General features: G+C 35.0%; 3 protein-coding genes across 5 annotated transcripts; all 3 read right to left on the bottom strand.

Annotated features, from left to right (window-relative positions):
- Positions 1–1,840: 1,840 nt before the first annotated feature.
- On the bottom strand, positions 1,841–6,425 carry LOC133856355 (uncharacterized calcium-binding protein At1g02270). Of its 3 annotated transcripts, XM_062291485.1 has the most exons (11): positions 6,200–6,425; positions 5,746–6,018; positions 5,481–5,585; positions 5,202–5,307; positions 4,179–4,399; positions 3,999–4,075; positions 3,780–3,888; positions 3,547–3,672; positions 3,331–3,441; positions 3,092–3,199; positions 1,841–2,715 (listed from the first exon to the last, which is right to left on the bottom strand). In XM_062291485.1, exons 2-11 carry the CDS (start codon positions 5,929–5,931, stop codon positions 2,476–2,478), a joined length of 1,389 nt encoding a protein of 462 aa, XP_062147469.1. In that variant the 5' UTR covers positions 5,932–6,018; positions 6,200–6,425; the 3' UTR covers positions 1,841–2,475. The 3 variants fall into 3 exon arrangements, with proteins under 3 accessions (XP_062147469.1, XP_062147468.1, XP_062147470.1); XM_062291484.1 differs by having other exon boundaries at positions 5,746–6,425; XM_062291486.1 differs by having other exon boundaries at positions 1,841–2,712; positions 5,746–6,424.
- A 5,941-nt stretch (positions 6,426–12,366) lies between these two features.
- LOC133861257 (WAT1-related protein At5g64700-like) lies at positions 12,367–16,208 on the bottom strand. Its single transcript, XM_062297002.1, has 7 exons — positions 16,008–16,208; positions 15,860–15,912; positions 13,691–13,807; positions 13,368–13,599; positions 13,008–13,166; positions 12,758–12,909; positions 12,367–12,529 (listed from the first exon to the last, which is right to left on the bottom strand). Exons 1-7 carry the CDS (start codon positions 16,203–16,205, stop codon positions 12,367–12,369), a joined length of 1,074 nt encoding a protein of 357 aa, XP_062152986.1. The 5' UTR covers positions 16,206–16,208.
- Positions 16,209–18,582: 2,374 nt separating this feature from the next.
- On the bottom strand, positions 18,583–19,915 carry LOC133861247 (uncharacterized mitochondrial protein AtMg00810-like). The gene is made up of 2 exons (XM_062296990.1): positions 19,789–19,915; positions 18,583–19,283 (listed from the first exon to the last, which is right to left on the bottom strand). The coding sequence occupies exons 1-2, from the start codon at positions 19,913–19,915 to the stop codon at positions 18,583–18,585; spliced, it is 828 nt and encodes a 275-aa protein (XP_062152974.1).
- Positions 19,916–20,581: the final 666 nt, after the last annotated feature.

Below are 20,581 nucleotides of genomic sequence, written 5' to 3'. Positions count from 1 at the left end.
TTGAGGATCGGTGAGTTTTCTTTCTTGTTGTAGGCTGCTTTGGTTATTTCTATGTATATTTCTTGTGTACTTAGGTACGCATTACGCTTTTTTGTAGTAAAACTTTTATTACTTAAAAAAAAAAAAAAAAAAAAAGGGGGTTTGGTCCTTTCAGAAGCAACAAGAAGTATCAATTTTGGTAGGGAAATGCTAAAAATCCTCCTTTCATCCTCTCTTTGTCCACCTCTTTTGCTTAAAAAAATTGATTTTAAGTAAAAAAGTGTCTCTGATGTGACATTAGAGACACCTTTTTGCTTAAAATCAATTTTTTTTTTATGATAAATGGAAGATAAAAGGTGGATGAGGGGTGCATGTGTAGCACCCCTCCTTTTGGTATGTTACAAAAATATACATACCCAACAACTAAAACAATCCTTCAGCAGCAATTAATAACTTGTTTAGCAAGTTTTGATAAACTTTTTCCACGTCGGTTTCAAACATTCATGTTTTCATGTTTGTGTTCCATCTTTGGACCTTCTCTTCCCCCATATTCCCTTCTGAACACTTTGTTGGTACTGTTGCTCTGCTCCCCCCCCATTGGTAAACATCGTTTTCTATCTTTTCTATTAGTGTGAACACAAAGAAAGTGGTGTGGAAAAACCAAGTCATTGTATTTGATACCATGGCTTAAGAATCTCTTTCATTGTATATAGAGGTACAGGAGGACCACTTCTGTCTATCTAAAGCACCAATTAGAGGACTATCCGTTGAATCACAGGGGAGTCATTTCCCACAATTTTTTCAGCTTTTTTCTACTTTGGTACTCTTTAATATATACTTGGAAGAGAAACAAAGAGATAAACCGCTAGGAGACCCCATCCTATAAAAAGTGTTAAATTTGCTTCCTTAGTCATAAATTAATGGTTCCCTCAGAATCTCATATCATCGAGCCAATGAGTATTCACTTAAGTGGGTTTTTTTTTTTTTTTTTTCATCGTCATCATCTCCTCCTTCGCCACAATAATGTGAGTCCAGCCATAGCAACTAGCTAGCATAAGAGCAGGGATGATGTCATGATAATTTGTCATCACCCACTTTCAAATCTCTAAAGAGAATTTTACTTCCATCATACCCTTGAAAAGGGTGATGATGCTGTGGGTCATTAGAGTGTCACTTATGCAGTATGGATATTTATCAAGTTGATTATTATTTTCTCACCTAGGTTGACGGACAAAAAACTATTTGAACTTTTGTTACTTTAAACAAGCCCTATTATTATAATAGTGTGATGGATTCCACTTGTCTTTTTGAGTTTTAATTCATAAAATAAAAAGAAAAAATTAAAAAAAAAAAAAAAAGAAAAAAAAGAAGAAGGGAACTTTCCTGTATTAGCTTTTGTAAAATTGAGTTGTTTAGCATAATCACAAGCATGTTACTGCTATTTCCTTCTACAGTGATGGTTTCTTTCAACATACTTGAGCAACTCACATCAGGCTGAAATCCTACACCTCCCTAATGACCAAAATCATTGGCATAAACACTTTACTTCACTGATAAGAAAGAGTTCAAAATCCAAAAAAACTTACAGTTGTTGGTTTACCTTTTGGCACTGAAAGCAACATGGTCAGAATCCAAACTTTATTAAGCCATGGAGTTCTGACTAATATGGATTTGTTTTCTTTCTAATGTCTTACATAGTGTAGATTCTAGAAACAACTCTTGGGTTATTTATGGAGATTTCAACTAACAGTATCTGCTTTTAATGGGTTTTCTCATACTTGGCAAAATATATCATTCCCCAACTTCAAAAATAAATTGTTCCAGACACGCATCATATCAGAATCTAGGTTTAAACACTATCTTGACATACAATGTACAAGTTCCATTTGTAACTCTTCTATTCAGTATATCATATCTGTTGTGGCATACTGGAATCTGTTACAAGATAATTCTGTATACTTTTCTTGAATGCAGTACAAAAAATACAAGAAGCTGCAAAAGGTTTCTCACCATGCTACAAAAAGGTAAGCGCTACCAGACTACATATCCACAAGTATACCAGTCTTAACCTTCTCTCGCTTATCTTAGTTTCTTTCCTTTTTCTTTTCCCCAATTAAGGGGAAAATACAGTTGAAAGGCAGAATGGAACAGAGCAATGCAGGATGCTGGTCCCATTTTATCAACTGCAAAGCTAAGGGTCCTCGAAGTACATGAATGTGATACGTCAGCAACTCGTGCTTGAGAGTCTACTGGTGCTGGCGTTTCCCACTTGAAGAGTGTAAGAGACTTAATGTGTTTAATGTGTCCGACCAATAAAGGTGCAGGAATCATCTATCATGGCTCCATCAAATAAAAAGTAAAAGATCTCTCTGCCAAGGACCTCCAATGGTTGTTTTTGCATCCATTTCAGGACCCACCTATCCATAGCCCCAAACCTTTCCCCATCCTCTTTTGGATTCTTTCTGGAGTCTTATTATCTAAGTTCTAGCGCCTAGGTCAGGACGTCGACTGAGAGCATGGCATTCTTATGGGCGAGAAGACCACAGTAAGTCGTGCATGATCGGAGAGAGAAAAGTCTTCAGGCCACCTTCCTTTCTCCACTTCAGGAGGGAAGAAAACAGCATTTTTTACACTAAAACCAATGGTTTGCTCCTGAATACCCTTTGAACCACCACCTCGCTCATTGCTATTTTCATCTCTTTGCTCTGACCCTGTAGGGTTCCAAATTCGCTGCTGCTGTGCCATATTTGCAATATCAACATCATAAATTTGGCATAAGGAAAAAATAAAAATGTCTGATGAGTTTGTGATCTGTGTAAGTGACTATGTACGTGAAACCATATAATGACAGGAGACATGACTTGACAACAGCTATATATCTATTTTTACATATAGTAATACCATAAGAACCGAACTATCTGCCAACTACATGAACAGTAATGACAAGCAAGTAAAATTTTCTTGTTCACATGTAAAGTTTAAAACCCCACAGTGCTGCCGGTGCTGAACCAACAACAAATTTTACCACCAAAGGCATGAATTACATTGTTTGAATGCCCTGAAGCTACATATAGATAAGAGCGAAGACAAACTTCCACTGAATATAATTTACCTGAAACTCTGAATAATCAACAACACCATTTCCATCTATGTCTGCTTGAAACCACAATTCCTTCGTCTCTTCAACACTAAGTCCATTGCAATGGCCAATTAAATTAAGCTGCAGAAAATGACAAAACAGTGGTAGAGAAATTTACTCTCTGAAACAAATGTCCATCCTGCTCAGAAACCAGAAAATAATAATAATAAAAAAAAAAAAATGTAAAGTTAATCACGATCCATGGTCCATACCTGTCTAAGTGCTTCACAGAAACCTGAGTAGGTAATGTAATCACCATGGTTGTCTGCCTTCAGAAAGGCAAATGCATCATTTTCTGTCAGTGATGCTCTCCGTAGTAGATCCTGAAAATTGGAAGTTCTAACGTCAGACAGAATGCAGGACAGATCCGAGAAAGTGTTACAACAATACATAACTTAAGTCCAAGGTTGAAAAATGAAATAGCTGACCTTGAACATGCCAAATACTACTTCGCTCCAACTTGTTTTTAGTAGTTTCCGATATCTATCAGGATTAAGAAGCCATATGAAATCAACCCCACATATGTTCCCCCGATGATTTCGGTGGCTAACCCACTGCACTCAAATATGAAAGAGATGATGAGTGTAAAAAACAAAGACAAGCACTGACCAGATCTTCTGGCATAAGGAAACAAAATTCTAGGTGTGAATTAAAGATTGACCTTGTGTGCATCCGCATCAGTGTACTGATGAGCAGTATCATATGATGACACAAATCCTTGGGATCGAAGGAACTTGTAAACATGTCCACGTTTGCTTCCGTTCCAGTCACTACAGAAAGCGAGAATTGCAAGATGATACTCACCTTTGAGTATGGTTGGACAAATGGAAACAACAGAGTAATAAAAACCTGTCCAAAAGGAAGGTAACTGTAAACTCACCCACAGAGCATGACGGGCATCGGATTAAGCTTGTTCTCTTTCTGATACGATTCCACGTATTGTAGGATTTTGTAGACCTATAACGAGGGGTGTATAAGATTTGGTCAAGGTGAGACATCATGGATAATAACTAAAATGAAATCCTAGCACTGGAGATTATGAAAATGAAAATGAACTTACCTGCTGCAATCGTACGAGACAGAGACTTGAATCATGAGGAAATAACAAGTGGGTATTCACGATGAGAATTTCCTGCCGGACATCATTGTTTCGGCATTGTGAGAATGGGGGATTTAGTTCAACATGTAACAACTGAGCCACACGGTCTCCACAATCATTGAAATGCAACTCTCGATGGTTAAGTACTTTAAAATAGTCTTTATGCACTGCAGTCAGCAGACCTGTACAGTACTCCAATCAAAACACCTTTAAGTTGGCATGAATGCATAAAACTCAGGTAAAAAGGAGGAAGAAACAGCATATCACATACCCCAAGTTAGAACATTAGGTGGTCTGTTTACCAGTTAGATTTTATATAACAAATGCTTAGTGTTACCCTCTCCCTCTCTTTAGCAATTTTAACTTATAGCTGACATTAGAGAGATACTCGTACAGGGTACTGAAGTCAATCACATAGAATAAGTAAAGATTAGAAAAAGCCATGAGGAAGCTGTATGGTTGGGGGAACTCTTCCTCTCTTCCCCTTACAAAGTCGTTATTTTTAACCCCGGTTTCTTCATTTATGCTGACAAATTATCAAAAGTTTTAGAAAGCAAGCTGCAAAAAGTTGTCAACGTCAATAGAAATAGGTAGTGCATTTTCCTGCTAATAGATCTCTCCATAACAAAACGGTTTTTCCCCTTAAATTGACCGTGCTAATTCATTTCCTCTTTATCCCCACTTCTGTAAAGTCGCATGTTTCCGTCCATCTCTTCCCAAATCCACCAAACCAAACCATTAGGCATTGATGATGAGTCACGGAATCTAAACGGAAATTTCAAAATGTTTGTAGAAATATCATATTTGAAACTTTTACATCCAAACCAAGCCTGATCAAGTTCAATTTCTATTGGTTTTCTACAATCTAAATAGCTCATAAATCTATACAGGGAATCTTTCAATAATTTGTTTGTGTGGGAAAACAAATTAAACCAAGACCCGCTAGCACCTAGATAAATCCAAATTCGGAATTAAAGAGCATACCATCGCCACGGTTGTTGGTCCGTCCAAGCTTAAAAGTAACATATCCGGCATCGCCAAATCTCTTCTCATACAAATTAACAAGCTCTTCATTTCCAACCCACAACTCCTGTACAAACCCACCCACCAAAAGAGAGATTTATCATATATATATAATCCACCAAACTAGCAAATGCCATTAAATTAAGAACCGTGTACATTCTTTCATCCAAATCCATTTAAATCCAACACTCAGAAAATTAATTAAAAAAAAATAGAAGTGGGTGTTAAGCAAATGCAAACCTGAAGGCAAATGATGGAAGATCTCTCATACAACAACCAATCCAATATGCTATGATTCCTGGCCAGCCAATACGTTCTATTATCACTTTCACGGCAACTCGGATCCTGCTTCCACCCCCCACCAAAAAGAAGAAGAAAAAAATCCAAATCAAATAAATCATAGAAACAAACATTCAGACCGAAACTGCTACTACCCAGGAAAGTGATTGAAAATAAAATCAAACAGAGAAAACCCACTCCACGCATGAAAATGGCAAAAGGGTACCTCATGGTTGAGGCGCTTGTAGATTGGAGCAAGGATGTTGAACGTGGTGCAAGTAATGCAAGGCTGTTGATGGTGGTCCCTTACAGAAGATGCTATTGCATAGCGCCCAATCCTTGATATCCTTCCCTTCATCTTATTAACCCTCCTCTCCTTTCTCATCCCTCCCTCACCAATATATACGCACATAGATAGAATCCACAAACAACCGGCTTCAAACAAACGCACCCCACCAAAGAAGAAAAATCCAAAAAGTTGCAGACTTTCCTGCTTCCTCTATCAAACAAAACAATGGGTTAGGTCTGGAAATAATGATTTTCTGGTTTCGGATGGAACAGAAACAGAGCTGGCCGTTTTCTCTTATGTTCTTTTCTCTTTCGCTACGAATTTTTAGACAGAGAAGAGAAATGGGCAATGGGGAATGGCTGGTGAGACAACAATTTTTGGGGATGTTTACCTCGTGGGCTTAGGGAAAGTACAACCTCAGATTTGTTGTCCCTACGTCTTACGTGGTCTCTGCTTCTTCGTGTATATATAGGGTACAGTTGGCGTCTTTTGATGCTCAAGAATGAAGAAAACATATAGAAAGCGTACCTGTGCGCATCATTTTGCGCTTTGCTATTTTGACCATATTCACAAATCTTTTCTTTCTTTCTGTGCTTTGCTTTTCAACTAACGCGCAGACCTTCTGGCTTTTATACACAAAATCTAGCATCTATCTCGTATTTGTTAAAGCATGGAATAGTAGTTCAAATTGCAGGCGTGGCAATGGGAAGAAGGGACCCACAGAATTTGTTCTCTTTTTCTCCGCCGAAAGTTAAAGAGTAATAAGAGAAGTGATCAGTGGACTGGCAGTGGCGGTGCTTCCCCAAGTGATCATTGTCAGCTTTTGCCGATGGCTTTTCTGATCCGCCAGTGGTTTTTGTTTTTGCTGTGTGCTTGGTTTGCTAAGAGAATCATTTCCCAGTTCAGAATTATCCCTATACTCTTTCTTCTTATTCGTGAATTTGTTCCTCATTCCACTCTTGCTTCTTTATGAACACATCTATGATCTACCAATTTTAGTTTAGCTTTTCTACTTAAATTCCTTTTTGTTAATCGAATATAACCATATATACCTACTTTCTAGGTCTTTAACCGGTTCTTGTCGGATTAGGATGAGAGATTTGTTTCATGGTTGATATTAAATCTAACAGTTGTCAAAATCGAGTGGCTAATAATCGTCCAACTAAGGTAGATTATTGTTTTGGTCCTTACAATTAATGAAGGAATCCGATCAAGAACAAAATCCGTGAGATTTGACTGCATGAGTGAGGACCAAAGGGTTGCCTATTAACATCAACAGATTGAAGATTGAAGATTGAAGACCACAGATCATATCCCAGAAGGAAAAAAGTTCAAAAACATTTTGATTTATGTGAAAGTTGAAAAGAGGTGCCGCTTTGCCTTCCACTTTCGGCCCACCGAATATGTGAGAGGTCACACTCAGTAATTAATTTGCACTCTTCAATTCTAAACCAATCTGGTCTCGACACGAACCGATCGGCCACGTGTTTTCTCCTCTTAATTCTCCAATGCAAAATTTATAATTTAATGACGTAGCAATGAAATTAATTATTAAATTAATATTTGAAAATAAATAAATAAAAAGATCAAAATTTAATTTTTATTATTATGTCATTTCAATTATATGACAGTCTAATAAATAGCAGGACTCAAACTATAATAAAGTTAAGCATAAAAATGCAAGAAAAATGTTGGAAGATTATAGCTTTTACCTATAATTTTTTACAAATTGAAATAACATTTTATAAAATATTAAATATTGAGAGTAAATTAGTCTTAATTTTATAATAAAAATGATAGTGAGTGGCAATCAATATGTCATCAAAGTTTCTACATTTATATTTTAGGGATAGATTTTAAGGTGGGACTTAACCACAAAAAGCGAAGAAACCGAAGATTAAGGTTGGATGTGACACAAAGAGAAGTGACTATTCAAGTGTGGTGGGAGACATGAATATGTGTAATCATGGAGTTATGGGGTCACATTTGACTTGTTTAAATTAAGAAAAATAGCTCGAAGATTGATTAATTAAGACAAATAGTTACTTTAATTATCTATTTGGCTTAGACTCTGTAAAAAAAAGAAATTACAGCACCAACCAACACTATGGTAGTTTTTAAGGAGTTCATAATAAGTTTTAAGTATTCTTTGAGAAAGAAAAAAAAAAAAAAGTAAATTAAAATATAAATCTTTTACTGCATCTAAACTAAATCCTTAAATTATAAAATGAGTGTTGACAATAAAATGCTGGATTTATTATAAAATCCGTACAAATTGAGCAAATGACATCTATCACGCCGGTTGATGATTACTAAACGACAAATTTATTTGTCAAACTTTCTTAATGAACTTTTATATTTATATTATGTCATGACTCACGTGACATTCATGTAAACTGTTAGTCAGTTACGTTAGTTTATAAAAGGTTACATTACTCAACAAATATTAGTTTATAAAAGAAAAAAAAAAAATCAAATCAAATACATGGAAGAGTGAGGAAGCATGTGAGGAGGAATTAATTTAGATTGAAGATGAGCAATGAGTGGTTAATGAGACGTGCGGGTGTTGCTTTCAGCTTTCAATTCATGTGTGACGTGATTCTTACCTTCTAAACTGCTCACAAACACTTATCCAAAGCCGTTTGAAATCTAACAGGACACTATAGCACATGGTTTTATTTGGCCTAGAATTCAAGCTGATGTGATGGTTCATGATTGACGTAAATAAATGACATGCAAATTGGCATATTAATCTGTAAGAGATATATAATAAAAATTATAATACATTTAACTATTCAGCAAAGATTTAGATATGATCAAAGAATATTTCAAGAGTTGTGATCATGTCTCGTGTCTGTGTGTCTTGCGTGCATTGAAAATTTAGATAGAGTTGAAAGGTCTCGAGACGATCATGTTCTTTTCCGACTCCCGTTGGTTTGTAGTTTATTCCGTTTTTAAAATTTTGCCTACTTTAACCCGATTTTTTTGGTGGTCTCTGGTTGTTTGATGGGCAGAATCATTTATTTGACTTATTTCAATCTGTTCTAAGGATTGGCTTTATCTCTTCTTTTTTTTTTTTTTTGTGGGAGGGGGGGAAAGGAAGGCAGTATGGCAATTAGTAATAAACAAATAAAGAAAAGCATGGTTTAACATAGGCTAATAGATTAATCTGATGGAGTTCTTAAAAAAAAGAAAAGTGCACAATTGTAACTCTGCCAAAAGTAATAATAAAAGATATAAGATTTGGTTTCATGTTAATTTAAATGATAAAGTAGGATCTACCAAAGTCCTGGGGCCTGAGAGCCAAGAGACAAAGGAACATCTGGGGCTATTGATGCTGGTTTTGTATAGGCCAAAAAGAACAAGAGAGAACAAACCCATGCTACCTCTTGGAGGTTGTTGAACACACGTCCAATTCTAATATTTATTCATCTTGATTGCCTGCTTTTTCTTTTTCTTTTTCATTTTTTTTAAATAAAAATAAAAAATGAACGAATTGATACAATATATAATAGGTGCAAGTGACACTCCAATTTATGTAATTTTGCTGATAACTTTTATTTCCTTGGTTAATATCAAGTCCCTCAATTAGTTAATTTAAGTGATCATGTTGCTTCGTGCATTGCAACATTATTTAGAACTATAATTTATTTATTTTTTTAGTTTAGTCAAATATCAGTCCTTAGAATATATGATTTTCACGCTTATTTATTACGTATTTTAAGGTCACATTTTAAATTAATAGACTGATAAAGAAATTGGTTTGAAAATAATAATAATAAAAAAATAAAAAACAAAAAGAGCGACATGATTTGACTATTCACCTAACAAGATTCTCAAAACTACCAAAACGACCGGAGTAGGTTTCACGTTGTATTTAGAATAGTCGGCCTGAGTTAACCTGAGACCAACCAAAAGCCGAAGGCCGTTGGTTTTGCAACTGATCAACCAACTTTTTCTATGTTTGTATGATTGATTGAATAAACCTACAAAATGTTTTATAACGAATAACGATGTTATTTTACAATTAATCATTTTAAAAATGACTTCACTTTTAGGATGTGAGATCTCAAAAATTAGTCACATAATAGAAAGAAGAATTACTTCTCAATTTAAGATCAATGCTGAAATCAAATTCCATAATATTAAATTTCACAATATATTCTAACATTAAGCGGGTAGATTATGAGCACTAATTCATCTTTTTATTTGGTGATACTACATGTGAAAAGTCTGAAGCCTAAGCTTTATAAATGATTTTAAAGAAATTTCATTGTATATTTACTAATAGTATCATAACAACATAATAATATATACCATGTGGCTTTAGAAAATTAAGTGGTGAGACCCTAGAAAGTTAATCTCCTACAGTTGCACTAATTTGCAATTAGCTCCGTGTCGTATAAAAGCTAACAGTTTCATGCGGTAAGCCAAAAAAAAAAAATACAAATAGGTTCATACACCCAACTTGGGTCCATTTTTTTTTTATGAAAACCGTTAAATGTCATATTAACACTAATCATATTAGGACACATGTCATTCACAATACAAAATATAAAAATATTTGTTTTTTTTTTTTTAAAAAAAAAAAAAAGATAATAATAGAGCGGGTGGTCAAGTCACTCCCAATGGCCATAGGGGATGGTTCGACCACATCCTTTGAGCATATTTGGGGATGACCGAGCCACCTCTAATGAACAGGGGTGGTTCCAGCCACCCCATTAAGGTATTTGGGAGTCGCTCGACCACCTTTTAAGGTTTTTTTTTTCAATTGTTGTATTTATATTTATATTTTTTTAATTCTAGATGACACATGGCATATTATGATTGGTGTTGACACGGCATTTGACAAGTCCCGTCATAAAATTGGACAGAAGTTAGGTGTGTTGACCTATTTATTTTATTTATTTTTTTGTTTGATTACCACAATAACTTGTTAGCTAGCCAACTATTATACAATACGAAACTAATTATAAATCAGTGCAATTACAATGATTAATTTTACATTTATCTTATGAAAAAATGGACTGCCCTTGCCCATATATCGTGGCTAAATGTAGCAATTGCTCAGGTTCAAGCAATAAGGTTTTAGAGCATCTTCAATAGTAATGGTTATTTTAGCTACTCAAAATATACTTTTTATTTTTTTATTTTAGCTACTAGTTTTTCAATACAAATTTCAAGAGATTATTTATCCCACTATCTACTTTCTTTAAATATTATTTTTCAATGTATTTTTTATTATGAAATTTGAGGGAGATAGAGGGAGAAAGAGGGGAGAGAAAATAATTTTTCTTTAAAAAAAAAAAAAGATAGAGACTGAAAGGTGCTGCACTGTAGCAAAATGGATGGAGTCATGGAGATGCTATTGGAGATGCTCTAAAAGTTGGCTCAAATTTATTTATTTTTATTCAATTTACAGTGAAGACTATTTTTTTCCCACTGCAGAATTTGAATTTGAAATACCACAGCTGCCTAAGAGAATTGAAATCTATTTATTAGTGGTAATGACTCCTACCCCAATTATGTGGGCATTGCTTATGCTCGAGTTGATTTTGAAGGAGCTAGTACTGATCCATAAATGAAACTTTGAGTCCTTTAACACCTTCACAAGAAATTTCATATGACACCCACGTCCACGTCCACTTGCAGGAAGCAGGCCAGCTAGGTTGCATTCATGGCTTATAATCGCTTGTTAGCTTCACATTAATTACTGCTATTTCAGCTATTCAATTCTTTTTCCTGACAACATCTTCAAACATGGAAACCCATGCCGTCCTGTCCTCGCGCTCATCAGATTCATACGCCATTCATCAACTCACATAACTGGTGCATGCCCATTTAACACGGACTGTTTTGTAGAAGCCATGGATGCCGGGGAGGTGCTCAACAAGAAGCGAAAGAAGAGAAATCCACAGATGTGGAATAACAGAGTCAGCTTTGCAGCTAGCTTGCCTGATGATGTTTGTGGTGTTTTTGCAGGTAGTATCTGCGCAGTTAAGTACTCTACAGATCCATTTACTGATATGAGGGAATCAATTTTAGAGATTATTCAGGATGTGGGTGTTTGTGATTGGAATGATATAGAGGAGTTAGTTTACTGTTACATTGCTCTCAACTCATCAGAGGTTCATGGGATTATTAGAGATGCATTTCTCAGTGTGTGTTCTTCTTTTGAAAAAAATGCTTGAACCGACTTCGATCTGATCAGTTCATATATATGGAAAATTCTTCTGTACCTTTATATTCTCATCAGCTCGGTTACCAAGTCTCTGATTATTCCTGCTTGTCTACACTATTGTTGAAGGAAGAAGAGGAAATGATATGGTTTTCATTTTACATTTGTACCTTTCCAAAAACCATAAAACGATAGTATATCTCCCTATTGACATTGCTACTTCTGCTATGATTCTTGTGCAAATTAATTGAAATCCTTCATTTAATTTGGAAACAGTTAACTGATCATAGGGTCAAAATTTGTTCAGTGATGATTTTGATTGAGCAGAAAAATATTGGCATCCTTACACTGGTCTTGACAACTCACTGAATTGAGTAGTTCTAGCATGCAGCCACCCTCGACTGCACACCTGCAGTTTCTCGAGTTGTTGAAGCAACTACTTCAGCTGCATCATTTTTGGTCCGACGCAGGACTTCCATCTCCTTTTTCTTGCCGTACAAAAAGGAGTACAACCCAACAATAATCATAACCATGCCTAGCAAGCTGCAATATCAATTCAAACAAAGTGAGGTAGGATGCATTAAACTTGTTAAAAGGTTAATTACCGCCTCGTTTTCTAATGCTTTTCAGTAAAAAAGTAAAATTATTAACAAATAACTCAGCACATAAACACTCCGAACTATTTTTACCTTTATATTACATAGCAAAAAAAATATATATCTAAAAAGCATTAACAAACAAGCCCTCGTACTAAAGGAAAACGACCCATACGTTCCGAGTCTGATATCTACACCGAGTATGAGAGCTTCTGAGAAGGCCACAAAAACCAGTGACAGAGGGTTGAACATTGGGGGATAAGTGGGGCCTCGGATTGTAATTGCCCACACAATCAAGCAGAAAGTTGCAGCAGTGGCAAGTGCTCCCTATATATATATAAAAGGAATTCATTACACAGATCTAAGGAGTACGTACTCATATGTATGCTTGCATCAAAGTTGACACAGATTCATTTGGTTTTTACCGAGTAAAATATGGTAACTAGTTGCAGATTCCACCCTAATCTCCACGAAGCCTTGCGTCTATCAAAGCATAAACCTATTACCAGTGATTGCATTGATGCTATGATACATATTAACATTGTTGCCCAGTATTTTGATGGGAAAACTTTGAGAACCTTAACCTGTTTGCAAAAATAGATATACACATACATATGGCAAAGTCAATCTTTTAAAATCAACATCGAACGTTGTACACCAGAAAGAATTCTGACAGGGATCTGCCATGTTAGTTTGCAAAGTGTGTATGTGAACAAAAAATCTGTAATATCCCGAGCATTTTCGGTCACTAGAATATAATAAATTGATTGCAGTGGGATGCATACTTGAACTATGTACCAGGTAGCGTAGGACAAGCAACTGCCAAGCAGCATGAAAGTGCCGCGACCCCAATGGGGCATAGATGTCTCCAATGCAGCAGTGGGGTGAAGGCCGTGATGACCGAGATGGAAAGCTTTTCCTTTGTAGAGACTGGTAGTCAGTGCTCCTGCTACGCAAAGAATTGCCCCCAGTGCCTTTAATTTGCCTGCCAATGCATGCAGCCCCAGTTTCTCAACTCTACAAACCATTAAGAGATGAAACAAAAGCTTAGTTATATTGCTACATACAATGAGTTTTACTGATCAGTATAATATATATATATATATACCCTGTGATTGCAGACAAGACAAAGGTAACTATTGGAATTAAGCTGAGGAAGTTGGTAGCATATGTAGCTGTAGTGTCTCGGAGACCAAGATAGAACAATCCCATAGCCACCGATATCCTGTAATTTTTGAAGAATCAAGGGAAAAAGAAGAAGTAATTTTCTCAATTGAGGTCAGTATCCCTAGTACAGTTGGTACAGTATCAAAAAAAAATTAGAAATGAGCCAAATAAATTACCTGATTCAATAATTCTTGGCCAATCGCCTAAGGAAAAGACCAAAAAAAAAAAAGAAAAAAAAAAAAGAGAGAGAGAGAAAAGAAACGAAAGAACGAAGGAATACGTACCCATGAGTTGGACCGGGCCATGCATATCAATAGGGTTAAATTTGTGTAGGCCTTTTTTTAAAAAAAACTTGATTTAGTTGAGCTTCAAATTCACAGCACACATGCAGGCACAAGCGGCCTTTGAAATGTAGGGTGACTTTCTCAATCAGTCTCGTTGATCACTAATTAATTTTATTTTTTTATTATTATTTTTTTAAAAATGTACAAGTCAAATTTTTTATGATGAAAAAATTAAGCATAAAATTTAATATGTAAATTTAATTGTTTAGTGGTTAATTTAAAACGAGTCACATGAACTGACACATCAGTTTGTAAAAAACTTATAATAATAATAATAATAATAATAATAATAAAAACCCTAAAAATACTTAGAAAATAATAATCAAAGCTTCTTACCATGCTTAGAAATAAACTGAAATCAAATTGCTAAGACTAATTAATAGAATATTGAACTCAACATCTACTGAACGGAAATGGATCTTCTCCATTTCTTTTTCTCTTTGATTTTATTTTTGGTATAGGTTCTTCCATGCATATTCAGTATTACACTGCTCTCATCACCAGATTCACCACCCTAAGAACAACAGATCAAGTCTCATTGCACTAGCTAGCATATAATAATCTTCATAAATTTAAGGAGCAATTTCACTTAACCCTTGAACTTCCATTATTTTTACAATATTTCCTTCAAAATTCAAAAACTCTCAATTTAGTGCATCGAACTTTTAATTTTTTGCAATCTCATCCCTCCCGTTAGGATTTAGGATTAAATCAGACGGTCAAATGGTAAAATGACTCTTATACCACTATAAACTTTATAAAATTATAAAATTACCATTAAATTATAATTAATTTTGTTTTAAAAAAAATAATAGTATTTCGAAAATTTCTCACCCATCTGTCAGGAATTAATGAAAAATCCTAACGGATGGGTGATGTTGCAAATTTTAAAGTTCGATACATTAAATTAATAGTTTTTAAATTTCGAGAAAAAATTACAAAAGTAATGAAAGTTGAGGGTGGTTAATTTAGAATTTCCCCTAAATTTAATGAACATGAAAAGGAAGCATCGATGTACTCCCTTCAAATTTGTCTGCACTTGCTACAATATTCTTGTATGTATATTCTGAGTTCATTCATTACATAGCCCATTCTTCAATAAGTAAACATTAATGGTAGCATATATATATATATATATATATATATATATATATATATATATATATATATATATATATATATATATATAATCAATTAATGAGTAGTGGCGGAGCCTTAGCTTATTAAATATAAATCTAGTAGTATTCGAAACCCTAGAAATAAAAATAAAATAAAAAAGAAAAAGAAAAGCACTTGATCATGACCCCATTGTTCTATCAATATATACGAGTAATGGTATATATAGCCTAGCTAATTTAAATGAAATTTTTTCTTCTAGTAATCTCTTAATTCTCCATATCGTTTAGAAAGAGCACATTATCACAATTGATTGGATAATAATGTAATACATAATTTATTCAAATTAAAGTCTGTAAATTGTTTTCTTAAATTATTTTAACTAAATGCACAAATAAAAGTATTTATGTATATACGTGTATAGGTGCACTATTTTCACTATTTTTAACCCAAAAAAGTTTTTGATATATAATAGCGTCTAAAACAACTCTATATCTCTAGACGGCCTCCGAATATAATGCCTAACTCCACTACTGATTAGACGTTGTTAGGCATGCACAAACATTTTCAATCTCAAAAGGGATTGGAAATGGCTGTCATATTGATCTTCTTATATATATATATATATCGAAAGGCATGTGATGGCTTACCCGGTTAAGGCGCTAAGAAAAAGCCAGCACCAAACTGACCAGCTGCTCAACTTCTTTGCGTTACCCCTGCAACCACGTACGGCCGCCATTCAAAACAAGCAGTGCAGCAGCAAAAATGGCAAGAAAACGTAGAGATCGATCACAATACCAGTACGTACCTTTCGAAATAGAAAGCAAAAGGGGCAACACAAATGGCGGCAACAAAGTGACGGTAAGCCATGAGTGCAAAAATGAACGTTCCCTCAGACAGTATCACCCTCGACAGCAGCTGCTGACCCGTTACGAAAATCTGCACCATTAACATGCTCATCACTACCTGTGACCACACAAACCATTTCTTCGCCATACCCATTTCCATCGATCTCTCTGCGTTTGGTTTGTCTCGGTAGTCTGTGTTAAATACAAAAAGTGGGCCGGCCGGACTAAAAAGATGCAGTCGGGTGAGAGACTGAGTTGAAGTATATATCAGATTCCCCACAAAGGCAATAAATGAAGGACGGCATTGGGAAATCCGAAGGGTCGGAGATGGCTATATATTTTTGTGATCGACGTCAGGAAACTCTCTCTTCTGTGTCCCTCCCTCACTCTGCCATCCATGTCTCTGCTTCGCCTTTTCGTTGCTCTCTGTTTATATAATTGTTGCACCTATGCCTCTGCTCGACAGCACAGCCCTGCTTTTTACCCACTTTGCCCCTTTTCACTCTACTCACTTCTTAAACTTTTTTATCACTTGTGATTCCTTTTCTAATACGGTTCAACCCTTTTAAAAGGTTCGATTTCAAATCACAGAAAATATATGTGAATTTTAATAATGTAGTTAGTATTTGATTAAATCGTGATTCGACTTTTTAAATTACAGTTTAACTTTTAAAATTATGCATTTTATAAAATGTAAAGTTAATCTTTATTTAGTTTTTAAGCAAACAATTAGGAAAAATATGAGGGAAAATTACAACAGAATAAACATAAAAGAGTTAGCAACCCAACAATAAATCCTAAAACAATCATATCAATGCGGATAAGCATAAAATAAGAGGGATTGTGCTAAGTGAATGACACGATCTTATACATTCTTGGCACAAACGTCAAAAAAATTGGCCTCCTTAACTACCGGGAGGCACAAAAAAGAACACATGAGCCTCGAAAAATCTCTCAACCCGTATAGAATCTCAGCCTTCTGTGCCTAGAATTAATAGTGACCTTACTTTAGGTGAGCATATCTGCCCACCTATGCTTTTGATCACATTTTCTAAGAGGAATTTGATGCATGCATGGCATAGTTTTTCTTATCCTTTGAAAATCAATAGGAGGAGGTAGAAGGGCAAGTTTGAAAACTACGTATTATACGCCGTAAACACAGCCCATGTACTTGCGATGTCTCCCTTATTCAGCTTCAATTTTTATATCTTTTTTCACGTAAATCTCTGCGATCCCTCGCCTAATAATAGTGCAATTAATTTGCTTGAAATTTACAACCGTTCTTTATCACATTTCTATCACATGTAACCAACAAAGTACAATTTTTTTTTCAAGAGACCTCCAATTTTTCTTATTCTCATTCATTTCTTGCTCAACTTTTTTTCAAATTTATCATTAGATCTATAGCACCCACATGTGAGAATAGAGTTAGACGGGAATTGAACAGAATAAAAAAAAATAGTATTTTTTCTATTCTCAAACACATAGTCGCGAGGCTATTAATATTGAGAAATTATACACATCTATTCCCTACTCATCTCATTTTCAGATTCACCATTGAAACTTGGTTTTGTATAGAGATGGATTTGTATAATTTTTCATTAATATTATGTTATCAACAAAGTTTTCCTCTGATATGAGATTTGAGGAATTTAAAAGAAAATGCGTACATTATTATGTTATTCAAGAAGGTAAGTGGGATTTGCGGGTTAAGGTCTTGTATAATCAGTGAATGCATTCGGCGGCCGTCCGAGCCGCTGTCCGTTGTAGGTGGAAGTTGAAAAGGAGTGCACGTTTCTTGAACTTGTTGAATTTGTTGAAAAAAAATAATTGAGAAAAACAAATATTTCTTGAACATTTGAACTTGTTGGATCACTCAGCCAAGAGATATAAATCCAATTAGGGACAAGGAGAGGTGGCAAGATGGTGGTGGATAAGTGGTCTAAAGAGAGCAATTCCAAAAGTAAACCAATTCCATTAATGAAATTTTAGACTAGGATTTGTTTTGATTTGCTTCCCATAATAACTATGGTAGCAGTACCTGAATTTATAGAAAACAATTACAGCAGAGAACTTGAAAAGTCTTTACAGTTACATGTACTCAAGCGTTTTATCTCTAGCTTTCAATTATTTTTATTTTTATCTTCAAGGGTCTCACTTATAGCTTCCTTTATCTTGCTTGGCTAGCTGCTCATCTTCAACTTCCATTATTTTGCTACACTTAATGCTGCTGCGGATAGGATCAGGTGGGTCATTATCTTGAGTGTTTAAATTGTCTCAATACGCCCCCTCAACATCAACGGGAGGTCACGGACGTGGAGGTTGTCTCTAAGAGATGTGAACTTGGATGTTGGTAATGGCTTGGTAAGAGTATCAGCTAACTGATCCTTGGAAGAGATAAAATGAACATTCAATGCCTGAGAAGAGACTTGATCACGCACAAAGTGGTAATCGATGGAAATGTGCTTAGTTCGGGCATGGAAAAGAGGATTGGTCGTAAGGTAGGTGGCACTAATGTTATCACACTAGAGTATTGGGGCTTGAGGAATAGAAATACCAAGCTCACGAAGTAATGACTGAACCCATATTAATTCTGCAGTGGTGTCAGTAATAGCTCGGTATTCTGCTTCAGCGCTTGAGTGAGATACAGTTTTCTGCTTTCCGGAGCTCCAAGAAATAAGGTTGTTGCCTAGAAATAAGCAATATCCGCTAGTAGAGCGTCGATCATCTGGGCAACCTACACAATCTGCATCAGAAAAGGCTTGAAGATGATATGATGAATTTCTTTTGAGCAAAAGGGAATGATGTATTGTTTGTTTTAAATAACGCAATATGCGTTTGACAGCACTCCAATGAGGAATTGTGAGGCAATGCATAAACTGACAAACACGTCCTACAGCAAAAGCAATGTCAGGCCGTGTTAGTGAAAGATATTGAATAGAGCCAACAACGCTCCTATATAGAGTTTCATCTGAAAAAGCATCGCCCGTGAACTGAGAAAGAGATGCCGATGAAAACATGGGGGATGAAACCCCGTTGGCATTAAGCATGTTTGTCTTCTTGAGCAATTCTGTAATGTACCGGCGTTGAGAAAGAAACAATCCATGTTTGTCAAATAATGCTTCAACTCCAAGAAAATAATGAAGAGGTCCCCGATCTTTCAAGGCAAAGTCCTTTTGAAAGTTGCAAATAAGTTGAGAGATAGCCTCAGTGTCGGGTCCAGTAACTATGATATCGTCAACATAGATCAAAAAATAGATGACAGACCGACCATTGTTGTAAATAAACAAAGAGGTATCGGACTTAGAACCCAAAAATCCCGATTCCAACAGGCGAGTTAATTGTCTTTTGTTAATTTAAAGAAATTGGATTTATTCATGAGAGGAAGAGAGAGACGAGACATTGTAGAAGTGGAATTGGAAGTGGCTGTGGAATCTGTAGTTGACATGATACAGAGCAAGGAAGGTGTTTGAAGGAAAGCCTCAAAGAAAAAGTTGAGAAAAAAAAAATAATAAGAGAGGACAGCTAGTCGTATGGTTGCTCTGATACCATAATAAAATTTTAGACTAGGATTTGTTTTGATTTGCTTCCCAAAATAACTGTGGTAGGAGTACCTGAATTTATAGAAAACAATTACAACAGAGAATTTGAAAAGTCTTTACAGTTACATGTACTCAAGTGTTTCATCTCTAGCTTACAGTTATTTTTATTTTTATTTTCAAGGGTCTCACTTGTAGCTTCCATTATCTTGCTTGGCTGTTCATCTTCAACTTCCATTATTTTGCTACACTTATTGCTGCTGCGGATAGGATCAGGTAGGTCATTATCTTGAGCGTTTAAAGTTGTCTCAATATCCATGTTTTTTAAATTTGAACAAGAATTCATAAATAAATAAATAATAATAAGGAAGGGACCTTACCTTCCCTTTTATGTAAACAATCCAAACACACAAAGAGGAATGCTATAATTCATTTTTTATTTTTTAAAATCACCTATAATATCTGCCTTTATTATCTTAATAGGATAAGTATTGAAAGACGTGAATCGGAGTGTATTTCAAAAGTTCAAAACTAAGTTGATGTTTATCTCATCGATTATGGATTGATACCGGACTTGGGTTTTTCAATTGCTTGTAAAAGGAAGCAAAATCTAAAGCAATTATTGGATAACAATGTCTAATAGCGAAGACAGTCTAAAACAATTATTTATTATAATATAATTATTTGTTTAATAGAAAGAAGAAAGTCTTTTCCTCCATTGGAGAAAAACTGGTACATTTATGATCAGCTTTATTATTTTTAAGAAGAGAAATCCTAGAGGTTCTTCTAGCATTTTTATGGTGTCTTTCTAGATAACATTGATTTAATAAAAAAAAATTATCTCAAAAGGTGACTTACGAAATGAAATATTTTAAAATAAAAAAAATTAAGTTCATGTTATATAGAAAGATATGAAAAAAAACACACTAAAATAAGCTTTAGCATTTCACTTTTAAGATTTTCTCTACTTCCGTGATGGATAAAC

Source organism: Alnus glutinosa, chromosome 1 (genome assembly GCF_958979055.1).
Source record: "Alnus glutinosa chromosome 1, dhAlnGlut1.1, whole genome shotgun sequence".
Lineage (NCBI taxonomy): Eukaryota > Viridiplantae > Streptophyta > Magnoliopsida > Fagales > Betulaceae > Alnus > Alnus glutinosa.
This window is presented reverse-complemented; position numbering and strand designations above follow the sequence as displayed.

What these genes read in the sequence shown, in the direction of transcription:
- LOC133856355 (XM_062291484.1), bottom strand. Translation starts at nt 5,931, where the DNA reads ATGTGCGTATATATTGGTGAGGGAGGGATGAGAAAGGAGAGGAGGGTT. An exon ending in GACCAACAACCGTGGCGATG is followed by an intron (nt 4,400 to 5,201) that starts GTATGCTCTTTA and finishes AGTACTGTACAG; the next exon opens with GTCTGCTGACTGCAGTGCAT. An exon ending in GTCTCGTACGATTGCAGCAG is followed by an intron (nt 4,076 to 4,178) that starts GTAAGTTCATTT and finishes CCCTCGTTATAG; the next exon opens with GTCTACAAAATCCTACAATA.
- LOC133861257 (XM_062297002.1), bottom strand. Translation starts at nt 16,205, where the DNA reads ATGGCGAAGAAATGGTTTGTGTGGTCACAGGTAGTGATGAGCATGTTA. An exon ending in CTACCTGGTACATAGTTCAA is followed by an intron (nt 13,167 to 13,367) that starts GTATGCATCCCA and finishes TTTTGCAAACAG; the next exon opens with GTTAAGGTTCTCAAAGTTTT. An exon ending in TAGTTACCATATTTTACTCG is followed by an intron (nt 12,910 to 13,007) that starts GTAAAAACCAAA and finishes ATATATATATAG; the next exon opens with GGAGCACTTGCCACTGCTGC.
- LOC133861247 (XM_062296990.1), bottom strand. Translation starts at nt 19,915, where the DNA reads ATGGATATTGAGACAACTTTAAACGCTCAAGATAATGACCTACCTGAT. An exon ending in CAAGATAATGGAAGCTACAA is followed by an intron (nt 19,284 to 19,788) that starts GTGAGACCCTTG and finishes ACGATATCATAG; the next exon opens with TTACTGGACCCGACACTGAG.